Source organism: Episyrphus balteatus, chromosome 1 (genome assembly GCF_945859705.1).
Source record: "Episyrphus balteatus chromosome 1, idEpiBalt1.1, whole genome shotgun sequence".
Classification (NCBI taxonomy): domain Eukaryota; kingdom Metazoa; phylum Arthropoda; class Insecta; order Diptera; family Syrphidae; genus Episyrphus; species Episyrphus balteatus.
In genome coordinates, this window is record NC_079134.1 from 148,678,644 (window position 1) to 148,699,688 (window position 21,045).

The 21,045-nt window shown below is 29.0% G+C and overlaps 3 protein-coding genes across 9 annotated transcripts in view; 1 reads left to right on the forward strand and 2 right to left on the reverse strand.

Annotated features, from left to right (window-relative positions):
* LOC129906790 (peroxiredoxin-6-like) overlaps positions 1 to 21,045 on the reverse strand; it is a 261,543-nt gene that overhangs the window by 168,408 nt on the left and 72,090 nt on the right. The gene's annotated exons all lie outside the window — the stretch shown is intronic.
* The window catches only part of LOC129906766 (F-actin-uncapping protein LRRC16A), a 169,320-nt gene that overhangs the window by 95,326 nt on the left and 52,949 nt on the right, over positions 1 to 21,045 (forward strand). The window lies entirely within an intron of this gene.
* Positions 14,905 to 15,419, reverse strand: LOC129906795 (omega-conotoxin-like protein 1). The gene is made up of 2 exons (XM_055982721.1): positions 15,243 to 15,419; positions 14,905 to 15,178 (listed from the first exon to the last, which is right to left on the reverse strand). Exons 1-2 carry the CDS (start codon positions 15,348 to 15,350, stop codon positions 15,044 to 15,046), a joined length of 243 nt encoding a protein of 80 aa, XP_055838696.1. The 5' UTR covers positions 15,351 to 15,419; the 3' UTR covers positions 14,905 to 15,043.

The following is a 21,045-nucleotide window of genomic DNA, read 5'->3' on the forward strand; positions in this document are numbered from 1 at the left end:
GAAAAACCTAGACGCAATCCCATTTTTTTGAGGATATCTCAGAAACCAGACGTGATAGGGCAAAGTTGACTTCAAATCTGGATTCAGCGATCCAAAAACTATATGATTAACATATTCGCACATCCAGATCAGAGAAAATTTTTTTTTGTTTTCGTGACATTTTTTGAGGTTATCTCAAAAACCTGACGTGATGGGGCGAAACGGACTTCGGATTCGGATTCAGTGACCCAAAAACTATATGAAAAACTTAGTCGCAACCCCAGGTCAGAACTTTTATTTTTTTTTGTGTGGCTGTGTAATCGTTTTACAAAATAGATAGGGCCCCTGAATAGGTCATACGCGGTGCTTTTTAAAGGTTCCCCAATATTGACTATATGCACCTTTTGTCTTGCAGCAATTAGCCCAATAGCTCTAAATTTCGCACTAATTTAGAACGATTTATCCAAATTGTATGAGCTTAAAAAATGTTGCTTACAAACTAAATTATCGATTTCAGTTCTTTTCGAAATTCTGTCTTCTATTCGTAACTGCATCGAGCACTTTCTGATCTAGATAAGAACAATTTTTATAAATCACTCAGAAGAGCTATTTCTATGAAGATTTTCTGACTTTGAAAAGAAGATCAGTGCTTAGCCTAAAGAATGATTTTAAAAGTACAAAAAGTCAAAATGGTCTTTTTAAGTAGGTACATACTTCACAATGAATTCAGTCGCTATAAGTAAAAACCGTATCGATTAACAGTTACTTAGTTTTCTTTGAAAGTTTGACCGTTTGTAGGGAGTCCCAAATTGCTATTTTGGATTTTTAGTCTGATGGAGCATAAAAAACTACTTTTTGAAAGGAGCAATCCTCGAATTTAAAAATATTTTGAACTTTTGTGAAAAGCTAACTTTTGTAACATATATTTTTTTCAGTGCACAATTTTCAAAGAGCTTCATCTTTTTCTCTGTCAATTTTTTTTTTTTTTGTATTCACATGAAGTGAAAGCGCATCTTTGTCACCAAGTCAATTAGATTTTAATGCTCAGTGAATTCGAATGGAGAAACATAGAAGAAGTGTTTGCTTTTTTTTTTTTTCTTTTTCATATGGCTGTTACCCAGCGGGCAACACTAGAAGCTGGCCGAGAGTGGATATGGACACCCCCGGTTTTAAAGTGGGCCGCATAAAAAGTGAATGATTGAAAAAAAAAAAAAACAAGAAATGAAAAACAAGTCAGGCAAACTAAGACTTTTTCTATTATGAAACTTCACTAGCATCAAGCTGCAATGTAAACTGAATACATTTTATATCACCCGAGTCGAGTCGAGACCCGACACATCACAAGCAATTGATATTGTATATTGTGTCCACCATAAAGTCGTCTATGCGGGACACAAAATGATGGAAGAGAAGCTTGTTACTGGGTTATGTCATCTATATTTTGAAGAAACAGAGGGGGTGTGTCCCGCTCCCGTGAACACCATCGCCATCTCCATCATCTATCCATCGTAAAGCTTGACTAGATTCAGAAATTAAATATGAAATTCTTCCAGTTTGATAGATCAAACATGCTCGTTTTAGTTGAAAGAGAGTCCAATGAACAATATTTTCTAGCACAATTTTATGTAGAAGGGATGGGGGTCTGTAACGATTTGAGGGTGACCAATTTATGAGTTCAAATGGTCTCTGGTTTCAAAAGTATAGTGTGGCGCAGTAGCAATAAACACAAACTATTAGAGATTCGTGCGTTCTATGCTGTTTAAATGTTTTTTTCTACTTTGTATCTTGGATATGAATAATTCTTTGTTATTTGATTAATGAATTACTCAGTATTGCACTTGCCTCATAGCCATAATCATATCTATAGAAAAGCCACCCTGTGTTTTTGGAGGAAAATAGATTCATAAAATCAGCGATGCGCAACGTACTCGTATTCGTATATAGCCAGCCATTCAGCAACTTAGATATGTACATGTTATTGCTATTAAACGAATGATATTTTCGTATCATTCTATTCGGTATAAGTATCAAATAGGTATGTCTGTTGGATATAATTTAGAAAATTATGATTTATTGGGCGCATGAAAAAGCAGACAGCATGAAGCTTAAAAACAGAAAAAAAAATCGCAGGAAGCACGCTTTTGATATTGAAATGGGGATACTTTTTATACTTCTCCTATAAAGTTTACTGACTTTACTGAGCGGTGAATATGAATTTGTAATTTATTTATGAAAAACGATTCTTTTTTGGAATGTTTTGGGTAAAGATTTTTTTGAAGTGAAAACTTCTTTAGTATCGTAGTGATTTGAAACAAGATGAAACGAAAACGCGACACAACTTCAACTTGTTATAACTTTTTTTTTTTAATAAATAGATGAATGAAATTTGTACTGTAGATAGGTAATTAAATAAATTATAATTGTACAAAATTTCAACTAATTTCATATTTAAAATTCGGAGATAACGGTAAAAATATGTTATTTTCCATCACACGTTATATCTTTTGATCTAGTGCACATACAAATTTGGTTTAACTTTAATACGCATGCTGATAACATAACTTCTTATTTGATATATCACACATAACGTAACGTGCTCTACAAGTGACACAATCTTAAATTGAAAAAAATTTAAAAATACCTCAAAACACCTGTGGAGATCTGTTGGCGATGACCAGCTACCAGTGTAGGAAGTACCGTAATCTCAGTCTGGAAATTCGACATGGTTGACTTTAAAAAATTCTAACTTCTCTTGCAGACTTTGAAATAAGATTTATACATCATTATACAAGGTGAAACAATAAGCTTTCACATGGTATAAAACAACAAAAAAAATTGATTTAATAGTATGAGAACATAAAAATAAATGTTTTTTTTTTATTTTTGGATGAAATTTCATCGAGTTTAAAAAATTCTAGCTCTTTTTGTAGATGTTTCATACACCTGATCGATATATATATTTTGAGCTAAGACAATAAGCTTTCAGATGATATAAAATTTATCTAATTTGTCATATAAAAAACATGGATTTGAAGGTGATAGAATAAAAATAGGCAAGAAAAATAATTTTTTAAGGTTTCACTTCTACCACGTGTGAATTGCACACATGATTTTTTTTTTTTTTTTTTTTGATTTTTTAAAACGCGATTTTTTGAAAGAAAAAAAAATAATGGCAGTTATTTTTCCCCAATTTTTCGTACATAGGCAGTTTTTTTTAGCTGAATTTTCCATTGCAAATAAAATTAATAAAAGTGAGAGGAATAGCAACAGAAATTCACAGAAAAGTATTTAAGTAAACGATTTGTTGAAGGAACTCGAAATCTGTGTTACGCTAAATACGAGTCAGCAGACAACTCGTCACAAAAACTATTTCATTGGATGGTGGCTGTTAGTGTAAAATTGACCGGACTAGGTATCAATTTGTTTTTATTCGTCTATCTATAAATTCGAGTGATTTAGACGGTTTTTCAGACTTCTTAAAAGAAGAATTTAATCTAAAATTTTTTTGATGGGTGGAAAAACAAAAATTTAGGATAGACAAAAGTGTACTAATAAGACTAATTTTGAAGTCACAGTTCTGGCTTCACGGAACTCAAGCCCAAAATAATTCTTGCTATCTTAAAATTTAAAAAGCTTCAAATAATTAAAATTCTAAGAGAAAAGAATTACAACAAATTTTAATTTTACATTTTTTTTTTTTCAAAGGCATTAGTAAAGCTTATGAGTCTACAAATTGTGCAAAAAAAAAACAGATGCACAACAACATTCTTCAAAATAAACGAAGAAATACGGCTGAAAATTTATATTGATAAAGTAGTAACAACTCTAAGTTACACCGAAAAAAAAATTTGATAATAACAGCTATCAAATTAACATTTTTTCAGTGACAAAAGTCGTCCAACAATTAAAATATCAATTTTGATATTTTATCATATCATTTTGACATTTTTTAATTTCAGGTGTAATAGTGAAAATTTCACTTTGACAATTAAAATATCAATGTTGACTAGATTTTACTTTTTAGTTAATTATAATGAAACCTCTTTCTTTCCTTTTTATTTTTATTATTTTTATTATTTTAAGAATTTTCTTTCTTTTTTCAAAACATTACTGAAAGGGAATATTCTTTACAAAATAATGGTGATATTATTTTTTCTATTATAGGTGATATAATTGTTTTGTTATTTTCTCCCAAACTATGTGAAGTAAAATCTTAGTGCCGATCAAATTTTCTCAGTAAATCATACATTTTACTTCGAAAAAACACAAAGCGCCTTTAAGAATTTTTTATTTAATATTTTTCAATAATTTGGAATGAGAAATTGATATGAAAAAATGATACCTAATAAAATATCAAAAAAAAAATTCCAAAATGTGACATTTAAATATCATCCTGATAGTAAAAATGTTGTTTTAACATTTTAAATATCATAAAACACATTTTATAGAGCATTTTTGGCTGATATTTAAAAAATGTTAAATTAATATTGTTTTTTTTTTCGGTGTACAAATGACTTTTACTTATTTTTTCGAGAAACATTTTTGAATGTCTACCTTAGAATAGAGCCCAAAACGTATCTTACGATTTCCATTAAATTTTAACTCGGCGGGTGAGATTGCCCAATGGAAAGGGAACAACAAAAAAATTACATTGGAAATTCCAAAGAAAGTCCGTCAGTTGTTGTTGATTAGGCCTACTAAAAATTGGAAACATTTAAAACAAACGACTTTTGAAGTGAAAACTTCTTTAGTATCGTAGTGATTTGAAACAAGATGAAACGAAAACGCGACACGAACATTCAACTTTTTATAACTTCTTTGTTTTAATAGATAGATGAATGAAATTTGTACTGTAGATAGGTAATTAAATAAATTATAATTGTACAAAATTTCAATTAATTTCATATTCAAAATTCTGAGATAACGGTAAAAAGATGTTCTTTTGCTAGACACGTTATATCTTTTGATATAGTGCACATACAAATTTGATTTAACTTTAATACGCATGCTGATTACATAACCTTTTGTTTGAAATATTACACATAACGGTACGTGCTCTACAAGTTACACAATCTTAAATTGAAAAAAAATGAAAAATACCTCACAACACCTCTGGAGATCTGTTGCCGATGACCAGCCACCAGTGTAGGAAGTACCGTTATCTCAGTTTGAAATATCTACATGGTTGGCTTTAAAAAATTCTTACTTTTTCTGTAGGCATGGTAAAAATATGATTGAAGCGTCATATAAAAGGTGAAATAATAATGATATAAAATTAATTATTGGTTGTCATTTAAAAAATGGATTTAATGGCGTTAGAAGAGAAAAGAGATTGATTGTTTTGCTTTTTTTATGAAAACTAATTGGGTAAAAAATGTCTAGCTCTTTTTGTAGATGTTGTATAGACATGGTCGATATAAGCATTTTGAGCTAAAACAATAAGCTTTCAGATGGTATTAAATTTATTGTAGGTTGTCATATAAAAAAGTGATGGAATAAAAAAAGTTATATTTTTTCGGTTTCACTTTTAAGGTTTCACTTCTACAACGTGTGAATTGCACACATGATTTTTTTTTATTGAAAAATAGATTTTTATTAAAAGTGTTATTTCTAACAATAAGGTAGTTTATGTTCTGGTTTTTCTTTAAGAAAACTATTTATCTATGAGCACATTTTTATGATTTAGACAATCTTTTAAGTTGTATATTGTATTTTTTTTTTTATTGTAGCTGAAATTGTTAACATATTTTCTTTTCTCAAAATTATATTGAACAATTTACAGAGATATGGTATGACTCTTACTTACTACTTAAAAATATTAAAATTATAATAGAGTATCTTGATATTTCAAAACACTATTGAAGAATAGAAAAATTGTAAATTTTTGAAAGGAAATAATTCAAAAATAATGACGAAATTGAAAAAAAAATTTCAAACAGATTGAAGCGTTTACAAATTGATGTAAATTTTATAGGGGAAGTGGGGGCAAGACCACCCACTTAGTGTTTGACTGTCTTAAAAACCAATAAAAAAACATCTTTTAAATAGAATAAAGTTTTTATTCATTAAATTTAATGTTTTTTGCAGAAACTCTCATTATTATAAGAAAAATACTGAACAAAAGATAATAAGTTTTGAAAACACATCTAACAAAAAACCGTCTTGCCCCCACATGGCATGGGGGTAAGACCGCCCTATCAAATTTTGTTGATAGAAAGACCGTTTCTATTGTTTTAAATGCAGCCTATTTGTAACAATAACACAATTATGCCATATTTTCATTAGTTCTCACTCCAGCATAAGCTTTTTGGTACCATTTGGTACACATTTTGCACTTAATCCAACAATACTTTGGATTAGATCAAGAAAACAGTTGCAGATAGAAAGTACAAATACAATCTGCAAAGTCCTCTTCATCAGAATCATCAATTACAGTATTGTTTAGCTCATGTTGCTTAACTTTTTGGAAGATTTAACGGTAACCTTCTTTTTTCACTTTGTTTAAGCTACCAGAGCTTCCAATTCCGCCCATGGGCGGGCTTGCCCCAGTCGTATCAAATTTATGTTCTATATTATTATTTTTTTTTTTTTAATTTATCTTTATGACTTCTTCTTTCGCAGAAAATACTCTTTAATATTCACTTTCTATTATAAAAAAGGAAAAGTTAAAAATTTTAATTATTTCAGTGTCAAAAATACAACTGACTTTTCAAATGAACAATAACAATTTGATGAAAAATCACAAAATTTACCGTAACTCTTCGGGGTCTTAACCGAAATTGCTAAAACTTACAGAAGTGATCGATCGTACCAAAGGGCACATATTTACTTTTTTCCATACAACATAGCACGAAAACCGTCTTGCCCCCATAGGCGGTCTTGCCCCCACTTCCCCTATATTTTATCAAATTATAAACTCAACAAAATTTAAATAAAAAAATGTGTTCAAAAACTTAAACTTTAAGTTTCCGACTATCGCTTGTAAATACGCCATATACGGGTAAGTGAACTTTAAAAGCCTATAACCAGCAATCCATCAAGACCTTTCTTACGATACTTCATTTAACAAATTGTGATAATTTGTTCCGAAGTTATGAGGGCGCATACATGCTCACATGCAGAACATACACAACTTATGTACATATAATATATCTCGTCTATCTTGCTTCTAGTGCTTTTCCATATTCAAACATAAACAACTGAATCATTCGCGCTAGAAACTTGGTCCATTCAGACTTTTTCCAAGTTCTGAAAATACAACATTCAAATATTTCATCAAATCTGACTGATATCACTTTTCCCATACTAAAGATCCAAGATCCTTTTAATGAAATTAGGTTCATTGATTAAGTTTGTATAGGTTGATTAACCGGTTTTCCAATTCTCTATTCAACTCGAAAAAAAAAAAAATACATAAAACGATACCTTTTAGTTGATTTTCACAATATTTTTCAAAGAAATCATTTATTTGGAAAGAGAACAAAAAAAAATAACTTTTTATTCGGTGTATTGCGAGTAGTGAACTTTGCAATTTCCCTTTGATGCTATCTTTGCCTTTACAATTCAATTAACTCTCCATGCCTTCACAGTAGCAGTTGATTGATTGCCCTTAAACGATTTTGTTTGCTTTCCATTTTCTTTTTTCTCGCAAAAAGTAAAAAAATAAACGTTTGATAAAAATCATTTTGTATTTTTTTGTTTTTTTTTTTTTTTAAGTAAGTCGTTTAACATATTTGAATGCTTGAAATTTTTTAAAGATGGCTTTCTTTTTGTCGCGATGTCTGAAAAAAAAAATGAATTTACAAGATTGTCATCAAAATATTCCAAATTCTGTTACAAATAAAGTTGTTTGATATCAAAAAAAAAAAAAAAAACGTTCCCTCACGCAACTTAGAGGACAACGAACTCAAATTCAACTCAATGTCTCTTACCGCACACGCAGAATCAACAAGTGCCGAGCCTCCCTTTTTATTTGTATATTACTCAACTCACTGATGCAAGTGATGACCCTAGCGACAAAGAAATAAATAACCAAAGGGGAATTTTTTCTGTTTTTTGTTTTGTTAATTAAACAAAAAAAAAAGGGTAGCTCACTCACCTTAAGTGTCACTGTATCAATAGCCAATTATTCACTAGGGTTACACTCCAATTTTTCGCCATTAAATTAACTAACTTTAAGAAAAAAAAAATAAATAAAAAAATATAACTTCGTCGACTTTAGGCTTAAATAAAAAAAATAGAAAACCAAAACCAACAAAAAAAATTTAAATAAAACAAAAGGACCAAAGGACTAAGGAAAGAAAAGCATGGAAGGAAATTCAATTCAATGCCACAGCCCGCCCTGAAATACCACACACAACACATACATATACAACATACTGGAAAGTAATCAACAAGAAACGTGTTTAATGTTCTCTCTTCTTTAATCCTTTAGGGACAACTCGACAACGACGACGATGAGAATGTGTCGTGTGAATAAGGGATTATGTATATATCAAAACCAGCAGCAGACAAAATGCGGGACTAGCGCATATATTGAATTACCTTCATCCTTATTGTCATCAAGCTTTTTCATTGCATAATGCCACACCAATGAATATGTTAGTTTTTTGGGAGGGAAGGGAAAAGGACAGAAACAAAACCAAGACAAAAAGGATAGGGTAAAACTATACAATACGCCCCACTTTTTTTGAATCTTCAATGAAACAAAAAAAAATAAAGGAAAATTATAGTTTTTTTGGTAAATATAAAAAGTATAGTCTTTTTTCTTACTTTTGGCATATTCATATGTACTAAAATATGTCAGCATATATTTTATATAAATCGTTTAAAAAAAGTTCAAGTGGGGCGTTTTGTAACTCATTTGCTGAGTAAAACGCCCCACACCAGTGACAAAACGCCCCTAAGGAAAAAGTAGGTACAAATGTATTAAATTAGAAAAAATAAATTTTTTGATTTTGGAATATAGAATTTTGCGATGCTTTGCGGCCGCAAATGTTGCAATCTGGTATGTATACATGGTAAAAAAAAACTCGTTCAACGCCATATGGGAAGATATGCGCTGAATACTAAACTTCTTTTAAACGGTCCTGTAATAATTTTCGTTTGTGACCATAATGTCCGCAGTGTCGTCCTTTTGTAATTTAATGCAATTCTTAAGCATATAGCAAATAAAAAAAAATATTGATCAGTATTTTACTTCATAATCTACTGGGGCGTATTACACTCACTGTACTGGGGCGTTTTGTAAATTTCGAAGTGCAATAGGCACATTCAAAAATATAGCAACCCAAACTGATTTCAAGGAATTACCAAAAAAGAACTAAGAAGCCCATTTTTTGAACTTTCTAAATATATATACCAATTTGATATGGTCTTTATACTTTCTGAAAAAATGAAATTTTGTCTGCGCTCTCCGCAATATGTTTTGGTGCCAAATTTTTGTTTTGCAGTTTTTTTCTTTTCAGGGTACACAGAATACTACAACTCAATAACACAATTGACGAGCAACCTAAATTAGTTTGAACAGTTTTCGTTTTGCTTGCTTAACAACACCTGTGTGCGTACGAGACTGGTGGGGCGTTTTGTAAACTGGGGCGTATTGTATGGTTTTACCCTATGTAATTTTGGATAGGAAAAAATAGTTAGAAACCAATAGAGTCTTTTAGTTTCCCTATTAACTAAGTTTTTGAAACTTTTAGAACAGTGGATCAGTGAATGAAGGTTTCGAGAAACTTATACGATCTGAGGGGATACAAGTTAGCTAATATCTATTAGTCTGTAATGCGCTTTATATCACCTCCCTTAAGTTTTTTTGTTTGTTTAAGTTACAAGGATATCAAATTTCAATTTATTGTTATAGTTTTCCAGAGGGTTGTGAGCAAACTTTAGTTGTTCCATGGAACATTTATAAAAACGCCTATTATTTTTATGAGTTATTTGACCGAATATTTATAAAAAACAACTTATAAGTGTTGCAAGTTTATTTAATCACCGTTTAATTGACAAAGAAATGTTAAAAAAAAAAAAGTTTCACTTTCGTAGTTTATACCAAACTTAATTGCGAAACATTTTGGTTTTTTTTGTCGAACATGAAACAAGCCCCTTTTTATACATATTTTTTTATAAATTCAGTATGTCTTTGTTTATTATTATTTATTTGTGATTAGACAAATAGACAGACACTGATGACTGGATGCATAACGAAGCACCATTTGAATATTAAAAAAAAAAAACTGCCAAGAGTAGGAGACGTGACTAAGCATTTTAGTGAAAAAAAAATGAGAAAAAATAAATAAAACGGAACGTGACTTATTTGGTTTTTTTTAATAATCCTGCAAATTATATTGTTGTGTTTGTATCATTGCAATAGATTTTTTTCAAATTGATATTGATACCAAAAAAAGAAGTGAGGTAGGGCGATTATATTGTCGGTATTAAGACGTGCGTTATACCAATTTACTTGACCTGGGGTATTATTTTGTTGTATGTTAATTTTTTTGTTTTTACTTTGAATTAATACCGAATTATGGAGAAATTTAATTTATGCTGAATGAATTGGTTATATTGTTTGCAAAGTTTTTTTTTTTTTAATTTTGCGGAAGTCAATAGTAAAAAAATTGCATAATCCGGTGCGTACGGAATAATAGGTATTATGTATGTATGTTTAACAAAGCTAAATGGGTGGTCGCTGATTGAAAACCTGCCAAACATACATATTTACTTATTTGAACACTCTCTCAAAACGACTTAATTTATTACAAGGAATGGTTTATTTTCATCATTTACACTTGTTTACAGCAAAAAAAAAACACATAATCAATGTCACTAGATTCTATGAAAGTGAACGGTTAAGAAATTAAATGATGGTAGTTACTTAAATAATAGGCTATTGTTTATGTCGAAAAAAAAACATGATAATAAGTAATAACTAATAAGAAACTAAGACTTTCACGGGTTTTTATTTCAGGAATCGTGCAATAGGTTATAAGAGCAGATAAAACCGCGGAGTGCTATTAAATGAGAGGGTGGAAATTAAAGATAGGGGTGCTAAACCCCCTTTTTTGTTTTTTTTTTTCAATATATGTATCTCGTAAACCAAACAAAATTTTAATATATTGCATTTAAAACTTTTTGTAGCGAATTAAATTTCCTATTAGAATATTGTTTTTTTTTTTAAATTAAAAAAAAAAAATTCCATTACAAAACATTCGAAACAATAATACCTTAAAAAAAATATATCAATAAATTCGATTTTTTGATTTTTTCCTTTTTTACTCAAGTAGGTATCACAAAAGTCTAATATACACCAAAATATTTGGAGTATTTTTTGCACTTTCGTAATATATATTTTGAATTTAAAAAAAATACACCGTTTTCTCGTATATAATAAACACCGGTGGTTAAAAAATTATACCGATTCGGTATATAAATTGTGCTAGTGGTATAAAAAACAATCTGGTTTTTGGTGAAAAACTATTTCTTTGAGTTTGAAAAATACACAAAAAATCTATGAATAAAATTCACCATTAAAATTATTCTGATTTAAAATTTGAACCATAGTTTATTTTTTTCAACCTCAAACAGATTTATGAATTAAAATTTGCAACATTTCTTATGAAATAAATAAAATGAATTTTTTTTCACTTCCATAATGGAAATAAGAAAATAATGAAAAAATATGAGTGCCTAATTTAAGAACAAAGCACATTCTGTCTACTGATTTTAGATCCTACCCAATCTAAAAATCGAGCGCCTCTAAAATTTCAATGAATTAATAATTTTTTTGTTATTATTGAAAATAAGTTTTTCAAAAATTATTATTTTTTTTTTTTTGTTTTTACGTTTTTTAGGAGCGGTCTCTTATAAACGAAACAAAAAAATTAAGAATGTGGGTTATTTAAGCCGATATCATAAGTAAAAAATTATTCGCTGTCTTTATTTTTGGTGAATTTTCTCCAAGGTTTACATCCTACACTAAAATACCTATAGTGTACAAAATATACCATTTTGGTTGCTTTCAGAATCGAGTAATTTTATGCACCATTAATGGTAAATGGTATATTATAAAAACAACTGAAATCGGAGCATATTTTGCACGGAATTTTAAAAGAAATGTTGAAATTTTGCACCGAAAAGACAATGGTATAATTTGTACACCACTTTTTTTTACAAATACACCATTTTTTTTTCAATGTTCTCAATTTTACACTAAAATTAATGAATTTACACCAATTTATACACCAGTGTGCTACTTGAGTACTTGTATAGTAGTTGAGGTAAGCAACTCAAAAGGTAGGTATTGCTCAAAAGAAAAGAAAATGCACGACTGGGTCGCACGAACTTGCTCTTAGAGTTAAAGTTGCTTTAATTTTTAAGACTTTTTATATAGAAATTTGGAAAAAAAAAAATAAAATTCGTTTTTTAAAAAAATAAAATAATATCTCAAATCAAATTGCCCTCCAAAACAAGTATGCAGTTTTAATTGATATGTTAAGATGAATTTTTAGAAAAAAAATTTTCAAAATCGTTAGAGCCGTTTTTTAAAAAAACTAATTTTTTATAAATAATTTCTTGGAAAAAATGTTTTAAAATAAAATTGGTATGCCATTTTGTAGAAATCACTAATCAACATCTAAAAACAAAATTTCAAAAAAATTCAATGTCCCGTTTTCGAAAATTTGATTTTTCAAAAAAAAAATTTTTTTATTTTTTTTTTTTAATCCAAAAATTATTTTTTTGGAAATTTGTTTTTTGGTTTATATGTATTTAAATTCTATAAATGCTTCCTCCAGAAAAGTTTCGTTGAAATCGAATAAGCAGTTTCGGAGATAATCGGATTTGAAAAAAACGGTTCTATGGCAGGTACCGTTAATAATGATTTTCCAAAAAAAAATTTTTCATTAGAAGATAGACCGTAGCTTAAAACTAACATTTGAATTTTTTAAACAAAATCGTTGAAGCCGTTTTTGAGATATTTTAATTTTACTAAAATCGGTATATGACAAGTACCGTTATTTTTTGTCCAAAAAAATTAATTCCAAAAACTCCTCTGGCGAGTCGCCAAATAACGCTACACACCAAGTTTGACATTAATCGGTCCATCCGCTTAGGCTGTAGCTCCTTATACAGACAGACAGACAGAAGGGTTTTCCGGGACCCACTTTTTTAAGCATTCTCTACCATCGTAATATCATGGAAATATGTTATCTCAACTTTTTTTTTGTACGAATGCATAACTTGATATATGTATAGTACCTATATCGCAAGTAAAAAGAAGATTCAATTTCCTTCAAAAATATAGAGGGGTTAAATACAATCATTGTTGACTATAGGAGGGGAGGTCTATGTCCCCCTTAATACTTAAAAAAAAAAAAACAAATTATTAAAAAACAATGGCAACACCTTGGTTATACGATACCTCTATTTCCAAAATTAGCTCGGCCTACTAGCAAAAAACTAGCTTTTTTCTCATTTTTGACTAGTACATGGAGAGTTTCGGAGTTAGATTACTTTTACAAAACAATGGTTACAATAACGATTGTGGGCTCATTTTATAGATAATTATAATTACTATAATTTATTCTTTAAAAATTAAGGATTTAAAATTAATTTTTTCTAATGGTAATATATTGTAAGAATAAATTAGATTATGCAATGTAACATCCATTACAAAAATGTCACATCCATTACAATTTTGAATTATTATAAAATAAACACACAGTTTTCTATAATTTCGTTTTCAAAAATTTACAATATAGCTTCTAAAAGTCACTGAAGCAGACTGGAGGCTATAAATTGTATCATTTTTGGAAGTTTTCTAGCCTGAATAACTATCAAAATTTAAGTTTGAAAATTTTCGCCTTTGTCATTTTCACTTTTTAAAAAAATATAAAACAAAATCTGAAATCAAATTGCCCTCCAAAAAAAGTATGCAGTTTTATTCGATATATTAAGGTGCATTTTTAGAAAAAAAAAATTTCAAAATCGTTAGAGCCGTTTTTTAAAAAAAAACTAATCTTTTATAAATAATTTTTTGGAAAAAAAGTTTTAAGATAAAATTGGTATGCAATTTTGTATAAATCACTATTCAACACCTAAAAACAAAATTTCAAAAAAATTCAATGTCCCGTTTTCGAAAATTTGATTTTTGAAAAAAAAATTTCAAATTTTTTTAAAAATCCAAAAATTATTTTTTTCGAAATTTTTGTTTCTTTATATTAAAATTATATAAATGCTGTTTCACAAAAAGATTCGTTGAGTTTTTTAAACAAAATCGTTGGAGCCGTTTTTGAGCAATTTCAACTTTACTAAAATCGGAAGGTATACAAGTATGACAAGTACCGTTATTTTTGGTCCAAAAAAATTAATTCCAAAAACTCCTCTGGGGAGTCGCCAACTAACGTTACATACCAAGTTTGACATTAATCGGTCCATCCGTTTAGGCTGTAGCTTCGTATACAGACAGACAGACTGACAGACGGACTTCCGGGACCCACTTTTTTGGCATTCTCTACCATCGTAATGTCATGGAAAAATGTTATCTCAACTTTTTTTTGTACGAATGTATAACTTGATATATAGTCTACCCATATCGCAAGTAAAAACTCATGGAGCTCCAAATTTTTACATAAAAAGTACTAGAAGAATTTATGCATACTTTCAAAAGTTATAGTGTTTACAAATATCCACCACCTTACGTCGAATACACAAAGCTTACGTGTGTTTTTTATTAATTTTTAAAATGTTTGTGTTATTCTACGAGTATCTAGTATAGATTCCATTTGAGGTCGATGTTTACTCGTGAGTAGAAATCTAGTACAATAACTACACATTCCTATTTCCTATGAGTAAACTACCACCTCTAATGGAACGTGGCTTATATAAGAACGTTTTGCACACGAATAAAACAAACTAACAACAATCATCATCGGCAAGTCTTCAATAAATCTTTTTTTGCTCATAATTTATTTATCTCTGAGTTTGAATTCAGGAATCATGAAGAAAAGATTAATTCTGCTAAACTTCTTTAAAATTCTCGTTTTTCTTTTATCTGCACTATTATTTAGTAATCTTTTCCCTTTCTACCAAGAACTTTTTCTCTCTGTGCGAATAATTCATCTTCAGTTATTTGAACTTGACATCTCTTTGCATAACGGTGGCACTTACTATTGTCACAGCATTCACTTGATGAAACGCACTATACAAAATAAATACAATTTAGTTTTCAATTTATAATAAAATTTATTCGAATATACACTTACAGGATCACCATGTCTTCCACAACTACTTGAATCCTTTTGGCCATTAATTTGTTGTATAGCCAACATAGTGACAAGGGCGAAAAGTAAAATAAGTGATAATTTTGCCATTTTAACAATATTCAAAAACTTCAATAGCTGCTAGTTACTCGTGAACAGTCAGTTCAATACTAAATAGAAAATTTAATAGACTTACTTATGTTATCACTTGATGTTTGTAAAAAAAAAAATAATTATATAATCAAACCTTGTTATTAAAGCGAAAAAAAAAAAAACACTTGAGTTAATATTGCACAAGATCAATCTTAAAAATAAAACTCACTATTCTACGATGCAAAGTTATACAGAGACGATATAAAATGTTTTGAGCTTGAGTTCGAAGAATTTTAAGTATTTAGTAATCAGTATTGGAAAAACCAGAACTAATACGTATATTGCAAAGTAGGTACATATATCGAGCGTTAATATTAGAAAAAAAAACTAGGCAGACAAAAAAAACAAAAAAAAGCACGTGTAGTAAACAAACAAATTGCACAGCTGGAATGTAATCAGTTCCTTATAATTTCTTCGAATCTAAAATTTAAGTGTTAAAAAATACGTAATTTTTTGTTATAGTTCTAGTGCATTATAAGAGGTCAAATTCTATATCAAAATACAAAATCTGAATGGTTTTTTAATAACGATATAGTAGTAGCACAGGAAGGGTGGGTATGGAAGGTGCCCTGACGTCATTAAATGAGATCTCCATAAGCTCGATTAATTTAGAAATAAACCTTGAACCTTGAAAAGTGGTCTAATATCTCACCCTCACAATGTTAGCCGCATTCCTTAATTGCGAACACAGTATATAGAAATAGTTTTAATTACATAAATTAAATGATTTTAAAAAAATTGTCTAGAATCTAGATTACTTAAGAAACAAATATAATTTGTGTAAGGGACAGTTTGCTATCATTTAATTGGTAGGTGCGAAGGGTCTATAAACGGCCAATTACTTGTGACTTACAAGCCAAAACCATTAATTTGCAAAATTGAAATATATACTACAATTTTCTGCCGATTTGGAACGGCTTAGTTGAAATATTCTTATTTAGCTGGATCTGAACCCGAATACACTGCTTTGACAGCCAATCACAAATGCGTGCGCAAATATCTCTAAAACGAATCAGTTCTCGCTAATTTGTTTGTGCTTATTATAGGTCAATTAAGAGCCGTTTGCTGAAATCAAACTTTAGGATTTTAGTTCTACATAAAACCTTATGTGAAAATTTACGCAGAGCAAAAAGTAGAGAATAAGGATTTATGTTCAAAATAAAAATATTAGAGTTTCGTTTCAGCAAATGGCCCTAAGAACTTTTCATTTAATTTTCGTTAGACAACAAATGACAAAAATAGCCTAATATTGAGCAAAATCCAATAACTTAGTAGTTTTTTGATTTTTCTAAATTAAAAAAATTAAAACATTTCAGAAAAAATTGTGACTTTAAAATTTTAATAAGTTTAACATCAAACAATAAATAAGCTTATTTACAAAAAGCAATGAGCTAAAATTTAACATTAGGTAAATAAACAATTTTATTTTTGTTCTAATGTATGTTATTGAAACCTTAACGAATTCTCAAAAATTTATAGTTTTCGATAGTTTTCAAAGCATACAAAGTTTTTTATTTCGATTTTGTTTTATGAAAAAAAAGCAAGTGGCACAAGTTGACAACGTTAAAAAAGAAACGAAACCTTTTATTTGCGAATTCGAAAACCAGCAATAAAATCAATAAAAAAAATATCTGCATAGATAATTTCTCGAGTAGCAAAAATGAAATATTAAATTATGTTACAAAAACATTAACAAATGTATTCTGACTCTTTGCAAAAACATGAATGCAAATTAGACCAGGGCCCTATTGCACCAACCACTTTGCACTTAGCATTTTGCAACTTTGCAAAACAATACTTTTCTGCAAAGTAAAAGTGCAAAGTGTTGCACCAAACATTAAAAGTTCCCCACTTTGCTTTTTGCTATTTTTGATGTTTTTTTGCAAAGCAAAAAGTGCGGGCGTTGCACCAACTAAAAATGAAACTTTGCGTAATTTGAAAATTTGCAAAGTAAAGCAGTAAATAGTTTCATCTTCTTTTCATTGTTTAAAAGGTTGAAATCTTCTTATATTACTTAAACACCTATTTTTCTTTATCATTTGAGTTTAGTGTGTTGATCTGTGAATTCAGGTGTTTCGTTTTCAAGACAATTCAAACATTTTGATTTCTTTTATTTATCAGCAGAAATTGTATGATGGGAGAAAATTAATTTTGAATAAAAACATGATTTTCGGTGATAGGAATTGGAATTATTCTAAAAAAAAAATCGTTTGACAGTTTATCATTATCTAACAACAAATCGTTCCTAAATGATTTGTAAAAAGAACGCAACAAATTCTAATAATGCCACTTCAACTTCTTTTCACATAGTAACCATAGTTAAATAATCCCAAAAGTTAATTATTCCTAATTTAAAAATTCATTCTTAATTTTACATCACTCACGTACCTATTACTATACTCTTTATCTTCAAAAAGTCATTCAAAGCGATTCATTTTAAATTATCATTTAATATACCCGAACTTTACACGAGAAATGGCCATCAGCAAATGAAATTTTGTCTTTGCATATTATTGCAAAACTTTGCAGAATTTGATATGGAAAGTGCAAATTTTTTTTGGTTGTTGCAACGAAATCGATGAAATTCTCTTTGCAAATTGGCAAAACTTTGCACTTTTCAGAAAAGTACTTTGTGCTTTGCAAATTTGTGGTTGGTGCAACAAAATTTGCAAAGAAGGAATTTTTGTTTTACTTTTCAAAAAAATAATTTCCTCTTTGAAAATTGGAGTTTTATGCAACAGAATTTGCAAAGTTAAAGTGCAAATTTGCAAAATGGTTGGTGCAATAGGACCCAGATTTTTTTCTAGCATTTTTTCCAATTTTTGTTTTCAGTCTTATTTATCCTTTTGAAAATGGAAAATGAAAAAAAAAAATAACAAAAAGTAACATTTTTTTCAAAAAGTACAAAGATCTGAAAAAGACTGCAAGTTAAAAATACTATCTGTCTAAAGAAAAAAACAACAGAAAAGAGCACGAACGACTCCGTTGGTATTGCCATGTTGAGCGCAATATCAAGGTATTGCCCATCAAAAAAGTAATATTGTACAGAGTTCCAATATGACTACCTAATAAAAAAACAAAAACCTAAAAACTCCTAAAACGAGCAAATGCGACAATAGCAGCATTCAGTTGGCTGAAGAGGAAGACATTTGTTTTTTAATTTCAATCCTAAGCGGGCTTGAAAAACTTTTCAAAAAAAACTTTGGCTTGCTCGTAAGTCTTCTTTCTGAAAGAGAAAAATAAAATATTAAATCCCTCATTGCGTATTAATGTTTTTTTTTTTGTTTGCGAAAACATATCACTCTCATTGATAACAATCAAACATTATTAATTCATTTATTTTTTTTTTTCAACTGTGAGATTCAGTATCTTATCTAGAAAAAAAAAACTGCTTCAAGATTAAAATTCGTTTACTTATTTAATATTGTTAAAGACATAACCTGACAACTAAAAGAGGTTATGACTAATTTTAACAAAGTACGATGTGTAATCCAGCACAAAATGAATATTTGTATCTAAACTGAGCTCAAAAACGTGTCTCTGAAAACGCCAATATTGAAATAGAATTGTTTTGAAGAATTTATTCAACGTCTTTACTGTGTTTAAGAGACTTGTTGATATTTTTCCGTAAACTACCACCAATTCAGTTACTAAAGCAGTTTTGAAAACTGCAGGTTGGATACTGCCAAAAGTGAAGTAAAATGGCCGGATTTGAATCGTTAATGGGTACTCCATAAATTTGCTGCGTCACAAAGTTATTTACTAATTTTATCGATGTGCATCAACTCTTTGAGATTTGTTTATTATTGTTAGAATTCAGTTGAACACGAAATCACTTGTTACAAATGCACTATTAAAGATTGAGTGTTTTAATGATATTTTATTTCATTTTTGGGATTCAGTAACTGTATTGTCTTTTTAAAGTTATATTTAACCTTGAGTATTGTAACCAGGTGGGATTATCAAACCATCTCCAACACATCTGTTAGCGTAAAACATACAAGTTGTTGGTTGACAGCATCCAATACTTGCTCCCAGGCACTATTTTGATGAACAAATATTAAATAAATTTTTAAAATAAATACAATAAATAAAATTTTAATCTTACTTCACTTCCTCGTGGTAAACAAGCAAGAGGCTCCTCTGGAACATCTAATTCAGCGAATATCATTGACACAGACACCATAACGACAAGGACCAAGAAAAATATTTTCGACATGATGATAATTATTTATTTCTGCACTTTATTACTAAACACAATTTGTCACTGAATGAATGAAAATATATTTTGAAATCGATATTTATACAAAAAAAAATTCCATTAATGTTAAAGTTTCTCCTGGATAACAATTATCTTATCATTGTTAAAGAAAGAAGCATTTCTGAGGACGTGATTGAGTTTTAAATTAAATAACTTGGTTAATCCAAAAACAAAAATGAATCACTTAATCATTTTCGATAGTAAACATACTTCATAAGTATTATTATTTAAAATTAATTTAATGATAATAAAATTATGATACCAGACAGATATGTATTAAAAAAAAAAGCATAATACTATTTGTTTTTGTTTACGTTAAATCAACATGGGTATGGAGTAAATACGTCATTTTTATGAACAAAGTCCCCGTATAGTAGTTGTAAAATTTCGACTTCGAAATTATTTCAGAATAAATCGAAATTCTTGGATTTCAACGTACTGAAAAATAATAATGAAAATGAAATAATAAAAAAAGTGTCCAAGTGTCTTAACGCCCTAAAAGTTTCTTTAAAAAAATACCCTTTTCTTATTCTTCTTCGTTTTAAATATGCTGTTGATAGATAATGAGGAACATTTAATAAGTAAAATTATGATAAGCGCACATGCCACTCCTAATATTTAATCAATTTAATTACACTGATACAAAACTAGACAAATTTCTACTGAAACTGATAATCTTTTATTTAAATTATAATTTGAATACCGTCCGTTAGTGGCAACTTTATTTTTTAAGGGGGGCAATTTCAAACTGTGTTATATTACTCTTCTTTTCGAAAAATTTGTAATGCTCGTGTTTCCACACTTCAAGATATATTTCTAAACGCACCTAGATTTTGCCATTCATTATAATCAACTGTTTCTAAATTCTCTTCACTTAATAGTTCTGTCTCAGGACCCTGTTCTGATCTATTCTGAAAATAAAAGTACATGTTTTTATATTTAATAAGAAAATTTCTATTTTGAGCAGCATTTATTAGTGCTGAATTTGACCGAGATATTTTTGTGAAAAAAATTTGACGTTGGAAGAAATTTGACGTTGTAAAAACATTGATTAAAAAAATGTGTAATAGCCAAGCGTTAATGACCCACCTTGAACATTTATATTAGGATTTTCTATGCAAGTTTTTGAATCAGAAAAACTTTGAACAAATTTGTGAAAACTGTTAAGTATGTTTCTTTTTGTTTTTCTGTTCTGACATTTCTCATGCAACTATTACGTTCTCACAAATTTGGTAGATTTCTAAATTTAGTACACATAAAGTAGGTCTGTTTGCCAAACAGTGTTTGGGTACTGCAATCAGAAATTTTTCTACTTTCTTCAACGTTTTTAACTTAACTCCTGTTTGGGTATTGTGAAACTGAGTACTTTTAATCTGAAATATGTCAAACAAA

Excerpts from the sequence above, each read along its gene's own strand:
- LOC129906795 (XM_055982721.1), bottom strand. The coding sequence starts at position 15,350 with ATGGCAAAATTATCACTTATTTTACTTTTCGCCCTTGTCACTATGTTG. Across the intron at positions 15,179-15,242 it reads GTGGAAGACATGGTGATCCT|TGCGTTTCATCAAGTGAATG; the intron begins GTAAGTGTATAT and ends TATTTTGTATAG.